This window comes from Bufo bufo, chromosome 5 (assembly GCF_905171765.1).
Source record: "Bufo bufo chromosome 5, aBufBuf1.1, whole genome shotgun sequence".
Taxonomy (NCBI): domain Eukaryota; kingdom Metazoa; phylum Chordata; class Amphibia; order Anura; family Bufonidae; genus Bufo; species Bufo bufo.
In genome coordinates, this window is record NC_053393.1 from 483512187 (window position 1) to 483529819 (window position 17633).

The 17633-nt window shown below is 43.0% G+C and overlaps 1 protein-coding gene across 1 annotated transcript in view; it reads right to left on the minus strand.

Annotated features, from left to right (window-relative positions):
• Positions 1 to 17633, minus strand: part of PTPRN2 (protein tyrosine phosphatase receptor type N2) — a 1243324-nt gene that overhangs the window by 39500 nt on the left and 1186191 nt on the right. The window contains exons 15-16 of the mRNA XM_040434195.1: positions 16717 to 16864; positions 13963 to 14036 (exon numbers count right to left, since the gene is read on the minus strand). Coding sequence (XP_040290129.1) covers positions 13963 to 14036; positions 16717 to 16864 — 222 coding nt within the window. The remainder of the gene's footprint in view (positions 1 to 13962; positions 14037 to 16716; positions 16865 to 17633) is intronic.

Here is a 17633-nt window from a genome sequence, read left to right on the forward strand (position 1 = left end):
CACCTCATCCATTCACTGCTATGGACATATGTCATACGTGAAGGCTGTATTTTTTTAAACTGGCCGTACATTTAAACTACACATGTTTGTGTAAATGCCTCTGAGGGCAAAATAGTGATCCCAGTGAGTGTGGAGGCTCAGTGATCAGCACTGTTGTCCTGTAGTCCTGGTGGTCTAATATGACCAAAGGCACTACAGGGGCGTAGCTAAAGGTTCATGGGCCTGTGTGCAAGAGTTCACCTTGGGCCCCCCTTCCCTCAATGCTTTGTGGCCAGGGGCAAGGAAGCACATAGCCTCTGTGCTGCCGGAGGCAAAAATTGAAACAGCACCCCCCCCCCCCCCCCATGCCAAATCCTTGACCTAACCCCCTTCCCTCCAGCCAGAGGTGTAACCTGACCAGCGTGCACTTTCTATAATACCAGTGTCTTCTTATGGGACACAAGGGTCTCTGCCCCCTCAGTAGCGACTGCTGCCTCTGCACCCCCTATAGCTACGCTCCTGAAAGGCAGCATCTGTATGGAATTTGTGTGATCTCTTCATGTTTGTGTGGATGTTCCTTGGTTGTCCTTTCATTATAGAGCACTACAGACAGCCTGACTTCAGCTGAAAATGGCTATTTATAAAAAGAGTCCCCCTATTATATCAAAAAGTCATAATCATGGGTCTACCTCTGTATTACCATACAGTCCAGATGCTGGTTGGATGGTCGATAGAAACAGGGATGTTCACAGATCTTATAGGGTCTCATCAAAACTTAGTATAAGCCCCCTGCCCCACTTCATATTTCTGATGATTTAAAAAAAATATATTAAGCAGAAGAAATTTTAATAAAGGTAAAATTTTATTTTAAAAAAGTCGCCCACTTGATACGATTTCAACCATATTTCCCAACCTATTTACACTGGACAACTGGCATAAATACATTGATAAATCTCAGATAATATATTACAATGCTGGCTGCCTTCAGCCACCACCAGGGGGAGCTCATTGCATAGGAATTTATAGAGCTATCATTGACAACAAAGGAAGACAGTCTGAGGTCCAGAACACTCTGGATAAGGTTTTCATTAAGAATATCTCAGTACTTTCCCTCAACCCTGACCAGCCCCCCTGTCCCAGCTGCTGAAAAACATCCCTACAGCTTGATGCTGCCACCAGCAGGCTTCACAGTAGGGATGGTATTGGACACTGGACAGGTGTTGAGGAATGCCTGGTTTCCTGCAGACATGACTCTTAGAATTGAGCCAAAAAGTTCAAACTTGCTTTCATCAGAGTATCTTGCTTCTCACAGTCCGAGAGTCCTTTAGGTGCTTTTTAATGCTAATTTTCATGTGTCTTTTACTGCAATGGGAACCCAGGATTTCTGTGTGTGTCCCTGGTTTTGGAAACTGTGAATCTTAACGGGGTTATTTAAAGATATTTATGACTTATCCTCTGGATAGGTCATCAGTATTAGTTCTGCCAGGGTGTAACACCCGGGAACCCCGCCTATCAGCTGTTAGAAGAGGCCTTGAGCTCCGCAGCCTCCTCCTGCGCCAGTGACATCACTGTACATCGGTCACATGGCCTAATTAAAGCTCAGCCCCATTCAAGTCAATGGGGCTGAGCTGCAATACCAAGCATTGCCAGTGTACGATGTACAGCGCTGTCCTTGGAAAGCTGCCGGGAGCCTGCATCAATCACCAGACCTTCGGTGAGGGCAGTAGCTCTCTGAAACAGCTGATCGGTGGGGTGTCGGGGCTTCGACCCCCGCTGATATGATGACCTATACTGAGGATAAGGGCTCGTTCACACGAACGTGTGATGCCCGTTGCCATATTGCGAACCGCATTTGCGGATGCACAATACACGGGCACCGTTCCGTGGCCATTCTCACAGGTCTGGAGATGCGGAATGGAGAATGGAACACTACGGAAGCACTACGGAGTGCTTTCTGGGGTTCCGTTCCGTGCTTCCGCACCGCAAAAAGATAGAATTTGCTCTATCTTTTTGCGGAACGGAAGGATCGCGGACCCATTCAAGTGAATGGGTCTGCGATCCCCATGCGCCTGCCACACGGACGTGTGAACGAGCCCTAAGTCATCATTATCTTTTCGAGTATAAAGCCTTTAAACCGGAAAAATCCGCTCATCCATCTCCACTTCCAAGTTAGTAGGCAATAGGTGAACTTCTATTGTGTCACATCCTACACAATGTTCATAGCTTAGCTGTAATTATATTTAGTTCTCGTAAGCAGATGGCATATTTCCTTGTTCTTCATCATTATGTTTGCCACGTTCCAAAAAGCGGTTTTCTGACAGTAGCTGATTATCGCTAAAAGGCGACGAATGGCCTGTTTCTGATGTAACAGATAGCTCAGCTCCTTGACAGCGGTGCTCAAATCAGCATTGATTCTCTCTGCTTCTGTCTAACGGACCACGAATGGCTGTCTCTCTACCTAACACAGCCGCTCTTTACATTTATATCATTTAAATGACAGCATAATGCCATTTCTACAAGGAAACATATGTTCCTTATATGTACTTTGCACTAAAAAAAACCTGAATGTGTGTATTCAGAAAATGTATGTACAGCACAGCGTGTCTTGTTTTGAGCAATATGGCGGTATGTTTTTCAAGTGATAATACTTATTCACTGAAAACTGTCCCCCTGAATATCAACAATACCGCGCATAAAGGCGTGCATTGGCGTATCATAAAGATATGCAATTTTTTTTTTTTGCGCAAATGCCAGTTCTCTGCCGGCCTCACCACTTTCCCATATAGTTGGCGTGGTGAGGGCGGTGCGTGTGTGCTCTGATGCAGTTTTCAGTTCAGGCACACAGACTGGCGGATGCTGTGCCTAATTTATGATGAGACACATGCTTCATCATAAATCAGGTGCAGCATCCTGCAGTGGGCCTGGCTATCATAGCCCGATGTATGCCACTGGGCTACAATAAATCTGCCCATTTAACTTTTTTCACATTTTGTTATGTTATAGTGTTATGCTAAAAATAAAAAAGTTTCCCCCATTAATCTGCACTCAATCCCCCTAAATAAAAAAAATGAAAACTGAATTTTAGAAAGTCTGCAAAGAATAAACTACATTTTTTAATGCACATAAGTATTCAGACCCTTTGCTATGACACTTGAAATGTAGCTCTGGGGGCCTCCTCTTTCTATTGATTATCTTTGATTGGAGTCCACCTTTGGTAAATTCAGTTGACTGGACATGATTTGGAAACACATAACCATGACTATATATAGTCTCAAAGCTGACAATGCATATCAGAGCAAATACCAAGCCATGAGAAGAAAGGAACTGCCTGTAGTGCTCAGAGGCTGAATTGTGTACAGATATGTAGAAGGGTACAAAAACTTTCTGCAGCAATGAAAGTTCCCAAGAGAACTGTGGCCCCCAAAATTTTTAAATGGAAGACATTTGGAACAACCAGGACTCTTCCTCAATCTGTCTGCTCCATGAAACCAAGTAATTGGGAGGAAGTGCATTGGTAAGAGAGGTGACCAAGAATCCTGAACTCCATAGATCCTATGCGCACACGGTGGAAACTTCCAGAATGTCAACCATCACTGCAGTAATTAGTGAGGAATCCAGTGAGCACTGAAGAATCCAGGCACTACCCAATACTATCCCTACAATGAAGCATGGTGATGGTAAAATCATACTGTGGGGGTGTTGTTCAGCAGCTGGGAATTATGGGGAAAACAAACTTAAAAAAAAATTATTTAGCACAAGGGCACAGCATAACACAATGTGAAAAAATTGAAAAGTTCTGAAGTAAGGATGTCAAACTAGTTCTATGGTCAAACCTGAATTTTTTGTGATTAGTTTCAGGCAAAGTAGGGAAACAGTAAGAAGAACACAGCAGCATATGAGTACTGCATTATTTTCACACAGCAAATTGGCAGAGGTGCCTTCCTGCCTTTTAAACATGCTTATGTAGCAAAGCAAGAAAAATAGCTAAGTCAACCTCACATCTGCAAGTAGTTTTTTGAGGACAAAAGCCCTTAATCAGAAAAAAAAACTGATGAGAACCACATTTCTAGGTGTAAGGCCTTATTGAAACGTCTGGGTGGGTACTATTTCTATTATGGAGACCAGTTGATACACGTGACAACTATTGTAGTCTAGAAAATGCTCCTCTTGATTTCTGTGTAAAACATATGCAAATGATCATGTCTAACATCTGCCATGTCAGATAGGTTTAGGAAAGCTAATTTGAATATCTTTCCCAGCAACCCAGAGGGACATCGCCTAGCCTATAATACTGTGCACATGTACTCGACGTACCAGGCGCATCACCTGGACTACAATACTGCGCACACGTACTCGGCTACTTCGCATAGTAGGGTCTACAAAACTAAGCACACATACTCGGCGTAACATGGGCTCTCTATATTGAAAAAGAGTACCACTTAGCCAACTCATATATTATTGAGAAACATATATTGCTGTACTAGGTTCTCTCACTCTTTCTGGCTCAGGGATGAATTGATTTGTGCCCGGACCAAATTTTTCAACTTCAAACAAAATGAATTTTGTCCGGTTCGTTCATCTCTAGTCTGAAGACTTTCCAAATGCACTATATATATAATTTATATACACAAATGTGTTTATTGCAACTTATTTTGAACCATTGATTTTTTTGCAATTACTAAACATAATTAAAGTTTTGACGTTAACCTTTAAAAAAACTTACAGTGTTCTGGCATATATAGAGATGTATCTGTTCAGATATCAGTACGTTATGCATGGGACGTTAGGCATGTGGCTTAACTGGTAAGGTCTCTGCCCCCTGTATGGCAAGTCTTTGGTTCAAGACCCAAGCAAGACAATCTGGGACTAAAAACTTAAAGGTTATACAGGGTTGTCCTCAAGCACCCTCAGAATGCTGGAGGCACATCTTCCTTCATGTCAGAATGACAAGTCTAGGACTACTTATAGCTGAGCTGAAAGTGGCCTCTGAAATAGTGAGGAGCTGAACTGTAACCCCAACCTGGCAGGCCTCATAGCAACCACTTGATCTGCCTCCACTGGGTATCAATGTTTTTTGGGATCATTCAATTCACTTATTTCTATCAGCATAAGAAAACATTCAGTAAAGTTTTTATATCCAGCACCAGTTACAGGAGTAAAACTTCACTTTTATCAAATATATTTAGAGCCGGGCTGTTACTTATAGGAAATGGATACGAGCCCTGGGTATGAAATGCTTTAGCTGGAAGGCACAAAGCTTCATCCCTTTTACTGGCACAGGATAAATGAATTTTATTGGAAAGGTGATAAGATCCCATTCCAGGAATACCCCATAAATGTCATCTAGGTTAGCAGAAAACCCCTGGCAGAAAACAATGGGATTACAGGCAGGAGAAATGAATGGCCCTGACCCAGGCAAGTAATAAATTATCATTCATTATGAATCCATATTTGAAAGTTGAAAACCACAAGGGTCAGATCTATAAACATATGTTATACTTTTAGGCAATCAATTTACTCTGACCTGCTGCCATTTTTGATGTATGAGGTATTTTCCGTGAAAATAAAGAAGAATCTAATTTATGACCTACTCATGGGTAACCAACTAGTAATACGAAAATGAATAAGCCATTGATTGCATTTCATTTTGCATAAAGCTATGGTTCCCTCAAGCAACAACAACAATAACTCATGTAGACCTAGGTTCCCTATTCTCGAAGGCTTGGTCTAAAGAGATAAATATGTTCTCTGAGAACTCAAAGCCAAAAAAATGACCATTTATTCTCAAAAAGGTAACTTAGCAGCAATGTTATCATACAAGAAGTCAGGGCGCTTAACCGTATTCTAGCTTAGCTAGCAAAATGAGGAGACTGAATAGTTCCTTACGGTTAGAAAACCAAATGATTTTATGATAGAAAGAACTATGGTAGAGGTACAGGCATGGAGGCGCTTTAAAAGGTTTGTCCCACAATAATATTCTAGATTTTCCAAACCAGGTAGATCTGAATACTTTTGTAATCTCTTGTAATAAAAAATGTAGTGTAGCCACTAAGCTATGCAATAAAATGTATCTGTACAGCGCCACCTGCTGTTTGTTCTTTTCCTTATTTCTCTGTCTACCTTTATAAAATCTTGCACAGGAACGTATTTTCATTCCATTTCCGTTCTGTTTTTTTGTGGACCGTATACGGAATCATTCATTTCAATGGGTCCACAAAAAAAAGGAAGGTACTCCATGTGCATTCCGTTTCCGTATTTCCGTTCCGCTAAAAATTAGAACATGTCCTATTATTGTCCGCATTACGGACAAGGATAGGACTGTTCTATTAGGGGCCAGCTGTTCCGTTATGCAAAATACGGAATGCACACGGATGTCATCCGTATTTTCTGCGGATCCGTTTTTTGCGGACCACAAAAGGTGGATAAACCTGCTCATTTCCATCCTTCAGCTTCCACTAACCCTTTCTACTGTTACAGGGAGAGAGCTGCAGCAGAAAGGATACACACCCTGAGAAAGGACACTCCCACTGAGCTGTGATAGGGAGAGAACTACAGCAAAAAGGACACTCCCACTGAGCTGTGATAGGGAGAGAACTACAGCAAAAAGGAAACACCCCCCTGAGCTGCCAGCCTGAAATAAATCTAACAGAGCAATTAATGGGGAGCGATTGGGATCCAAGTGAGGCACAGGACTGGGATAACCTCTTAAATTTAAATTTTCTTGCACTTAATGGGATCAAAGAAACATAGAAAATGCTCAAAAATATCTCAGCACTAACTCCTTTCATCTCTTCCTTTCCCTAGGACCAATTTTTGCTCATGTTACCATCAAGAGTGATAAAATATATAAAGAAATCTTCTCAATGTGTCCCGGGGGCTCAGCCATGTCTCCCCTCCTCCTCCTCACTGTCCCGTGTCTAATTGTAAGACAACTGGCTGAAGTAGACCCCCTCCCCCGTCTGCAGTCACACAAGAAGATTTTTAAACCCTGCTCCCTTTTATTTATAAGTCCTGTCCTTCAGCAAGTCTCCAGATGAAAATTGAAGATATCAGTAGGAGATTAACCCCTGTGCTCTCTGCCAGATTTCTACAAGACTGGTTGTTTCCGGAACATGCAGAAAATGCTGCAAACGAACAAACCGTGCGGGAAACGATATTTCTTGTTTACTCTCACCGTTCATTTCAAGGTTTAGTGTGCCTTTCAGCAAGCCACACAGCGGACGTTGGCCGATCACATTTCTCCAGACATCCCTTTGAATGCTCAGTAGGAGTAGGGATACAATCTGCTGGTACACCTGCATATATGTGAATAGCCTTTCATCGGGGACATTGCTAGGCCAGAAACATCTGAGACCAAGGTCCGGAGACCAACCGTCCTCTAACCTCTATGGCATTACAGTTGAATACTGTGTGTGGCGGGACACAGGAGCCAAAGTCTCTCTGCCCCACTCTAACAGGCCACAGGCCACTAGGCCTGAAGCCAATAATGGGAACGCTTCAGTGGCCCAGGCTGTGCCATGACATCATTGCGACCACCTGCGCTAGGATGCAGGCAGGAAGAGACTTATGGCCTGCCATTGCAGATGATTTGTCACTATGGCTTCTACTACTGGCTGACTACTACTGGGGTGCTAAAAGGGTCAGGGGCTGTATAACTACTGGGGTTTTACACGGGGTCAGGGGCTGTATAACTATTGGGGTTCTACACGGGGTCATGGGCTGTGTAACTACTGGGGTTCTACACTGGGTCATGGGCTGTGTAACTACTGGGGTTTTACATGGGGTCAGGGGCTGTGTAACTACTGGGGTTTTACATGGGGTCAGGGGCTGTATAACTACTGGGGTTCTACATGGGGTCAGGGGCTGTATAACTACTGGGGTTCTACACGGGGTCATGGGCTGTGTAACTACTGGGGTTCTACACGGGGTCAGGGGCTGTATAACTACTGGGGTTCTACACGGGGTCAGGGGCTGTATAACTACTGGGGTTCTACACGGGGTTAGGGGCTGTGTAACTACTGGGGTTCTACACGGGGTCAGGGGCTGTATAACTACTGGAGTTCTACACGGGGTCAGGGGCTGTATAACTACTGGAGTTTTACATGGGGTCAGGGGCTGTATAACTACTGGGGTTTTACACGGGGTGAGAGGCTGTATAGCTACTGGAGTTTTACATGGGGTCAGGGGCTGTATAACTACGTGGGTTCTACACGGGGTCAGGGGCTGTATAACTACTGGAGTATTACACGGGGTCAGGGGCTGTATAACTACTGGGGTTTTACACGGGGTGAGAGGCTGTATAACTACTGGGGTTTTAGATGGGGTCAGGGGCTGTATAACTACTGGAGTTTTACACGGGGTCAGGGGCTGTATAACTACTGGGGTTCTACACGGGGTGAGAGGCTGTATAACTACTGGGGTTTTACACGGGGTGAGAGGCTGTATAACTACTGGGGTTTTAGATGGGGTCAGGGGCTGTATAACTATTGGGGTTTTAGATGGGGTCAGGGGCTGTATAACTACTGGAGTACTATAGGAATCAGGGTCTGTATGACTACTGGGGCGCTATAGGTGTCAGAAGAAGCTGTATAACTACTGGGACACCATAGGGGTCAGGGGTTGTATAATTTCTGCAGCGCTATAGGGATCAGGGTCTGTATGACTACTTGGGAGCTACTGAGGTCAGGGTAAGTATAGCTACTGGGGCTTTATAGGGTGTCTGGACTGTATGACTTGGGGAGCAATAGGGGTCAGGGGCTGTATAACTACTGGACAGCTATAGGGGTGATTATAACTACTGAGGCATGACAAGGAGGAACTATAGGGGGCATTTTAAGTATTGGGGCATTTTAACTATTGGGGGTAGTACTGGGGCATTTTAACTACTGGGGGCACTATAGAAGCCATTTTAAGCACTGGGAGCACTACAGGGGAGCCTGATTACTACTGAGGGCACTGTATAGGAGTCTTTATACTGCTGAGGACTCTATAGGTGCCTTATTACTGGGCTCAATGCAAGGGGGCTTTATTAATACTAGGCGCACTACAGAGGGGCTTTATTACTATGGGGGCACTATAGGGGGCTTAATTTCTACTGGGGGAACTATGGTGGACATTATTATTGAGCACACTGGATGGCACTACTACGAAGGGGCACTCTTGGGGAGCATTATCACTATTGGGGGCATAGTGCGGGTATTATGGGACTTTTGGGAGCACTTTGAGACTGTTTGGCACTGTTATTGTGTAAGTATAGTATTTGGATGCAATGGGGAGCACAGGGGAAACAGTATTAGGGTAGCAGCAGGATAACGCTGTTGGGACACCAGGGTGAGGAGGAGGATGGAAAAGTGAGGAACCTAAGTCGTCTGTGTGGCAATCTCTGCAGAGACAAGAGGTGGGTAGAATAAGTCATCATGGCCAAATGGAGAAGATGTCAGAGAACATCTACATCAGAGGAGATGCCACCTGAGAGGTACTGGAAACGAGCAGTGTACATATAATGTGATGGGAAAATGAATCCAGGCAGCAAAGGAGACAATATGGATAATCACAGTACATTAGTAAGGGCCTTGTATTAACTTTCTCTACATGATAAATGCCATTTGCTGAAGTGAGAAAACCCCTTTAAAGCAAAAGTGTATGAGGAGAGATAGAGCTATGAAAGTTCATCCGTGAAATACTGAAAATTCTATATTAATGAGCAAAATGTATTTAACGCCCATTTATGAAGCGATCACCCACAGCCACAATAAATAAAGCTGAATTGGGTTTATAAAAACCCAGAGGAGTATAAATGAGGGATAAATGTGTGACTCAAGTGGTTTCCTAGAAGCACAGTAAAGTAAAATCAATTTGGGAATCAATGGCCATTCAATAAGATGCTCATCAATAGTTCTTTATGTGGAAGTGAATGAAATAGGGCTGCTCGTTCAATCCATTAAGTGCTCTGATTAACACACAAATAAATGTCATCCTTGCGGTGCTGGAATAGTAGAAGGAGAATGTCTGTGCATCGTACATTAGGCTATTCACAGTTACATGAGTGCAATATAACACTATAATGTCAGGATTCTAATAGCAACAACTTCCCATCTACATCAGCTCACTGCAAATAACTTGAAATGTGACATTAAGTTACGGTAGTGAATCTGCAATTAAAATGCCTTCTCACAAAGTAATTATTTTAGAAAATAAGCATCCGCAAACACCCCCCCCCCCCCCCCCAACAACACAGTGTAGAATTACTTTGGCATTATGCAGCCTAAATGAAAGCAGTAACCATTTCACACTTCACTGTTTCACTAAGACAAGGAATATTGAAGGTGATATCTTTAATCAGATGCCTGACGTAATTATTTCATAGCAAATTTAAAAAATTGCTATTAAAGAGAAACTCCACTTAAAACACACCTCATTGATGTCTAAAGTAAAAATTGGGAAAGTCCATGGGCCAGATGTATCATTACTCTGACAGCTCACTCCACTTTAACATATGGCTAAAGTCAGTTTTAGCCAAGTCAGATTTATGATTGGCCCTTTAAGACTGTAATAAATGTGGTTTGACGGTAGCAGTTTATCCGTCAGTAAGCAGCTTTACAAAAGTGGCACATCTTTACCAAAAAGTCGCACGTTTTTATGAAAAAGTGTTCTATTAAAAAGTCTCATAACATAAGCATGGTCCTCACTGGAGTGAAATTGCGACTTTTTGCGACTTTTTAAATAATCCCAATAGTAAATCTGTCTAGAGATTCATTTACATAAGAAAACACGCCCACTTTCAGAAAACTGGCGAGCATAGTGCAGAGCAGAAAAAAGTCGCAAATTTGTGCGCACTTTTAGCGTTTGGGACTTTTTTTGGGACTTTTTCACTCCATTATTCTGACCTGAGCTAATGATAAATCTGGCCCCATGAGTTGAGCTGCAAGTGACTTTTTCCATCTAGCATTAAAAGGGCATTGTCATCTCATATTGCTAGGATTTGCCATCATATTGTAAGTATTGTCGGTCAGATCTCTGAAACGCCCACCCATCCTGAGAATGAGGGGGCCATAATGCTGCAAATCTTTTGATTTTTTTCCCTGTTGGGGGTGCCAAGTCCTTTGGTCGCCTCGTTCTTAGGATCGGTGGAAAACTCAGAGGTCAGGACCTCAACTGATGCAATAACCTAGCGATATGCCATGCCTTAAGAAGGGAATGGCCTTTTAAAGGGATTATCCATTGATTAATATAGGAAAATCAGACATCATATAGTACATGACAATTTCCTTTTAGTAAAGCTAGAACCAGCCCCGTACCTCAAAAGGATTCAGCGTTCCCTCCATTTATATTTTCTGGTTGCTCCAAACAGATTTATTTCAAGCTCACAGCTCAAGGGGCATGTCCTTTCTGCTACAGCTCTCTTCACAGGCGGTAACAGTAGATACAGCGGGTAGCAGCAGCTCAAGGATGGAACTGAGCACGTGTGTCCACCTCACAATGCTACTGAGGTGGACAGAGAAATAAGGAAAAGAGCAAAGAGAAGGTGGCGCTATTCAGATGAATGACTCAGTGGACTAAAAAATCTAGAATATTTTTCATGGGACAATACTTTAAGAGAGATGTTCAGAGTCAAACAGTTTTCATTGCATTACCAACCACTGTTACTCACATGTCATTGAAAGAGGTGCAAAAAAAAAAGATTTTTGTTGGAAGTTTACCAGAGGCCCTCATAAAACAATCAAGATAAGGCCTTCTATAAATGAGTGGTGAAAAGGCATGATATAGCCATCACAAGGATGCTGGATGGTGCTATCTCACTAAACATTTCTTATAGTGTTGGCCAGTGATTTCTAACCTTTTTTGAACCCTTAAAAAAAAAGTTCACTCTTGGGGAAGCCCCTACTCACATTCTCAGACCATACTATAATAATATAATAATAATAATAAACTAATAAGGGTAGCACATTTTAGAAATCTAAGACATGTTGGCGTTTTCCAGACATGTATGTATAGGCTGAAATCATTTTACCATTTCTACTTTAAAAGTGATGACCCTTGCTGAGGAAACATCTGAACATGCACCAAGAAACCTCAAAGATCCAGAAAACCATGGTTTGGACACAATGATGTAGGCAGATCTCATATAGCATGATATAATGATATACTGCAGTAGTAATTCTTTTACATCTTCATGCAAAGCTTATGTAGCTAGAGTTACAGTGAGAGAGAAAGGAGGAATTTCTTGAAGGGTTCATGGAAAATTTCAGTAAGACGGACGGGGTGGACTAATCTTTGAAATGTCATTCTCGAAGACACAGTTAAGGAAGCCAATCTGTGAGGTGAAGTATTATCCAAAAGAATGGAGTGTATTCGGCAACTTGGAACTATTTGCATTCTGAATATAAATGGCCTGCTGTATTCAACAATACCAGATTTGCTTCAACTACTGGAATTTCTTTATTACGTTCTTTGAGACTTCAAAGTAACAGCTGTAGCTAGACTTATGGCTTTCATTGCTGAGAAAAGCACAATGGCATTAAATCTGTGGGTGGTCCAAGGGGTTTATCTAGTGACTGATCCTGAGAAAAATGGTTTGGAGAAAGGACCTGTTCTCATCTATAGAGTGGACTTAGGAGCAGTAGCAGATTTGTGCGGCCTGACCTCTTAGCAGCATCCATTATCATTTTTAGAGAACTTAATGTACAGCCAGCATATGAAACCTCAAATTGAAAAATCTTATAGTTTTAAAGCCACGTTCACCTCCAGCAGTCTGTTCTGGTAGAGATACAGACTACTGGAGTTACTGTGGGACATAGTGGGACACCGACAGATCCCCAAGAACTATAATAGGATCTGGCGGTGATCTGGGGAGTATAAATGCAGCATTATTTGTCCAGCAGAAAGCCAGCATTTATGCTGGAAACTCGTCAGATCACCATTGGATCCTTTTATAGTTAATAGGGCTATGCTGGATATGGTAACTCCAGTAGTCTGTTCCTACCAGATTTATCTGTTAACGATGTGAACATAGCTTAAAACATTCATCACAAATGGAAAGGTAAGGTTTCCTCTTCTAGTACTTCACTACTAGGGTACCCTAAAGACATTTAAAGGGCTTGTCCCACGAAACATATTCTACAGTTTTAAAACCAGCTCCTCGATCTAAATACTTTTGCAATTGCATGTAATTAGAATTTTAGCATAGCCACTGAGTTATTCAATAAAATGTTTCTGTATAGCGCCACCTGCTGTTTGTTCTTTTTCTTATTTCTTTGACCTGCTCACTGAGATGGTCGCACATGCTCAGTTTTATCCTTTATCTGCCTTTTGAGCTGTGATAGGCAGAGCATGGACACGACCCCTGAGCTGTGATAGGCAAAGCATGGACACGCCCCCTTATCTGCAGCAGAATGGACACACCCCCTGAGCTGTGATAGGCAGAGCATGGACACGCCCCCTGAGCTGTTATCTGCAGCAGAAAAGACACTCCCCTTGAGCTGTCAGCTTGATATAAATCTAGCAGAGCAATGAATGAGGAGATCTCTGGATCCATGTGAGGTTCAGGGCTGGTTCTAGCTTTGTTAGAAAGAGATTGTCATGTACTAAATATATTTTTTTATGATTTTCATTTTTTACATTTTCTCTTTGGCAGACACATGGAGGGCATCTTTCATCAACATGACAAATGCTACTGACTTTCTTACGGAGAAGCAGTTGGTAGGAATTGTTTAGGGCAATGCTTCCTAGGAAAACATATGCAAAATAGAATTTTTGCAAAAGGAAGAAAAATGTTTCCCTGGTGCCCCCTATAGGTGACAATCCTGTAGTCAAAGACTCAAATTCCATCTCTAGGCTACCGTCCATAACCAGGTCAAAGCAGAGGCACTTTCAGCTTGCTATACATCTCGTACGTGAGCAAAAAGATGCCTGGTCGATAAGTGTGAATGTATCAATAAGGTATGAATGAAATATAAGATACAAAGCAGACAGGCAAATACTCACTATGGGACTGGCATTGATGTAGTCAGAGTGGTCGTGGCTATTATCGCCCTTCAGAATTATCCTGTTGTGGTCATCTGTTAGGACAAAAAGAATAATATTAGCAGGTCCTGTCATGTGGGGTCCATTTAGCCTGTGCCTTCCTTTCCTTCGAACATTCCAACTAGAGATGAGCGAATTTCCGCCTATGAAATTTGTTTGCGATTCGTTTACTGTTAAAAGCAGAATTGCATTATTGATTCCGTTACCACGGACCATAACGCAATTCTATGATGGAGTGCATAACGAAATGCCTTTAGAGGCATTCAGTTATTCATTCCGTCATAATAGAAGTCTATGGGCTGCATAACGGATCCGTCCTGTAATAGACTTCTATTATGACGGAATGAATAACGGAATGCCGCTATGCATTCCGTCATAGAATTGAGTTATGGTCCGTGGTAACGGAATCCCTAACGCAATTCTGCTTTTACCAGTAAACAAATTTCAAAATATGAAATTCGCTCATCCCGAATTCCAACTATGGGTAGAAAGGATTCTGATTTCGTATGGTCTGTGCTAGAGTGTTTCGGCTGCTACTTGCGATGATACAATCTGTATATGTATTCCGGTGGAGGGGGCTTATGGTATATACATGTGTGCATGAACAGCACGTGATCGATGAGGCGAGTGATAGGCTGAGCGGTCACATGAACAATGGACATGACATCATCACTTCTGGTCAGCTGACTTTTTTTTGTTAATTCTATATCTTTTTAGTGGAAGTAATAGTCCAAGTAATAAAAGTAAGTCAACTGAGCGGGGATCAGCAACCTTTGGCGCTCCAGCTGCCTTGAAATTACAACTCCCAGCATGCACACATACTTGGATGTTTTTGTAACTCCCATAGAAGTAAAAGGTGGATTCTAGGAGTTGTAGTTTGAGAACAGCTGGTTCACATATAGATATAAACTATATAAATCTAATACATGTATACGCTCTATAATGATGTTGAAAAGTTCTAAGGGGTATTCTGGTTATATTAAGTTATCCCCTATCCACCGTATATATACGAAAACTATTATATTGGTGAGGGTCTTAATACTGAGACCCCATCGATCACGAAAACAGGGGTCCCATACCCCGTGGAGCCCATCAATATGAACAGAGCAGCAGGTAGCGCATGCGCTGGGTAACTCCATTAATTTTTATTGGTGTTCTAGCGATAGCCAAGTACAGCACTTGGCTACCTCTGGAACTCCCATAGAAATGAATGGAGAGGTTAACCGGCAGGTCCATTAACTTTGAGAGCTCCTGTTTTCGTGATCAGTGGGGGTCCCAGTGAAAGGACCCCCACTGACCTAATAGATATCTACTTTCCTGTGGATAGGGAATTATTTAATATAACTGGAATACCCCTTTAATCTGTGCTATGCTCTAAAGCAAATACTTGTGGGGCAGTTCAGGATCCTGTGTGACAATGAAAAATCTGTATGCGGCCCCGACCTAGCGTTAAAGGGGTTGTCTCATCACAGACAATGGGGGCATAGCGCTAGGATATGCCCCCATTGTCTTATAGGTGCGGGTCCGACCACTGGGACCTGCACCTATATCAAGAATGGAGCGGGGAGAGTGGTGGCTGGAGGACCACGGTCCGGCCACCAACAAGCGCGCTTCCATAGAAGTGAATGGGAGCGCACTGCGCATGACCGGCCATTGCTCCCATTGACTTCTATGGGCCTGACGGAAATAGCTAAGCCAGTGGTCGGCTTTTTTTGGCGGCCCTATAGAAAATGAATGGAGGGGGGCTGCTTATACGCAGTGCGCCCTCCAAGACTTTCCAGGCTCCGTTCTCGATATATTCTCTGTTCTTCTAGCAATATGCCCCCACTGTCTATGATGAGACAACCTCTTTAACGGATCTGCAACTAAGGGCTCTTTCACACTTGCGTTGTCCGGATCCGGCATGTACTCCACTTGCCGGAATTACACTCCGGATCCGGAAAAACGCAAGTGTACTGAAAGCATTTGAAGACGGATCCGTCTTCAAAATGCTTTCAGTGTTACTATGGCAGCCAGGTAGTAGTGGGGATCGGGGGAGCGGTATACTTACAGTCCGTGCGGCTCCCCGGGCTCTCCAGAATGACGTCAGAGCGCCCCATGCGCATGGATGACGTGTCCAATGCGATCACATGATCCATGCGCTTGGGGCGCCCTGACGTCACTCTGGAGCGCCCGGGGAGCCGCACGGACGGTAAGTATACTGCTCCCCCGCTCCCCACTACACTTTACCATGGCTGCCAGGACTTTAGCGTCCCGGCAGCCATGGTAACCATTCAGAAAAAGCAAAATGTCGGCTCCGGCAATGCGCCGAAACGACGTTTAGCTTAAGGCCGGATCCAAATCAATGCCTTTCAATGGGCATTAATTCCGGATCCGGCATTGCGGCAAGTGTTCCGGATTTTTGGCCGGAGCAAAAAGCGCAGCATGCTGCGGTATTTTCTTCGGCCAAAAAACGTTCCGTTCCGGAACTGAAAACATCCTGATGCATCCTGAACGGATTTCACTCTATTCAGAATGCATGGGGATAATCCTGATCAGGATTCTTCCGGCATAGAGCCCCGACGACGGAACTCTATGCCGGAACACAAGAACGCAGGTGTGAAAGAGCCCTAAAAAGATGAAAAGTCACCATGTAAGTGTTCTGTTTTTTCTCCAGTTAATGTTTTTTTTTTTCTTGAACTGGAATCATAAAGTGTCTTTAATATTGATACCCACATGTGACCACTGAGAGAGATCGGTTCTTCGCAGCATTCTCCTCCTTCAGCGCAATGTTTGTTGCAGTAAGGTCTGCTTGATATGCACATAAGGCCTCCCACTCTTTTTCCAGACGATTCTTATTCTTCAAGTGATCTTCCATATAAGACTAATGTAAAACAAAAACAAAACAAAAAGATTTGAAATTTAAAAATGTTTTCATTATTAAAAAGTTTTTCAATTTAAAAATTCAGTTTTAAAATCTGCACCTGTGTCCCCAGGTCTCCTCTGTATACAATTATATACCAGTTTTGTGAAGCTGAAATTAGGAGCTTTATTAAAGTGAACCCTCTGACTAAGGCCTCTTTCACACGACCGTATGGCTATTTCAGTGTTTTGCGGTCCGTTTTTCACTGATCCGTTGTTCCGTTTTTTTTCCCCGTTGTGTTTCTGTTTCCGTTCCATATGGCATATACAGTATACAGTAATTACATAGAAATAATTGGGCTGGGCATAACATTTTCAATCGATGGTTCCGCAAAAAAGGAACGGATACGGAAGACATACGGATGCATTTCCGTATGTGTTCCATTTTTTTGCGGACCCATTGACTTGAATGGAGCCACGGAACGTGATTTGCGAGCAATAATAGGACATGTTCTATCTTTCAACGGAACGGAAAAACGGAAACGGAATGCATATGGAGTACATTCCGTTTTTTTTGCGGACCCATTGAAATGAATGGTTCCGTATACGGACCGTATACGGACCGCAAAAAACGGCCCGCAAAACGGAGAAAAAAAAACGGTAGTGTGAAAGAGGCCTTAAACTAATTCACGGTGTTATATACAGAGTAGACCCTGAGGGGTTCAAAGAGCATCATACAGAAGGGAAAATCCTCGTAACAGTTTAAAGGGTTATTCCAGAATTTTACTATT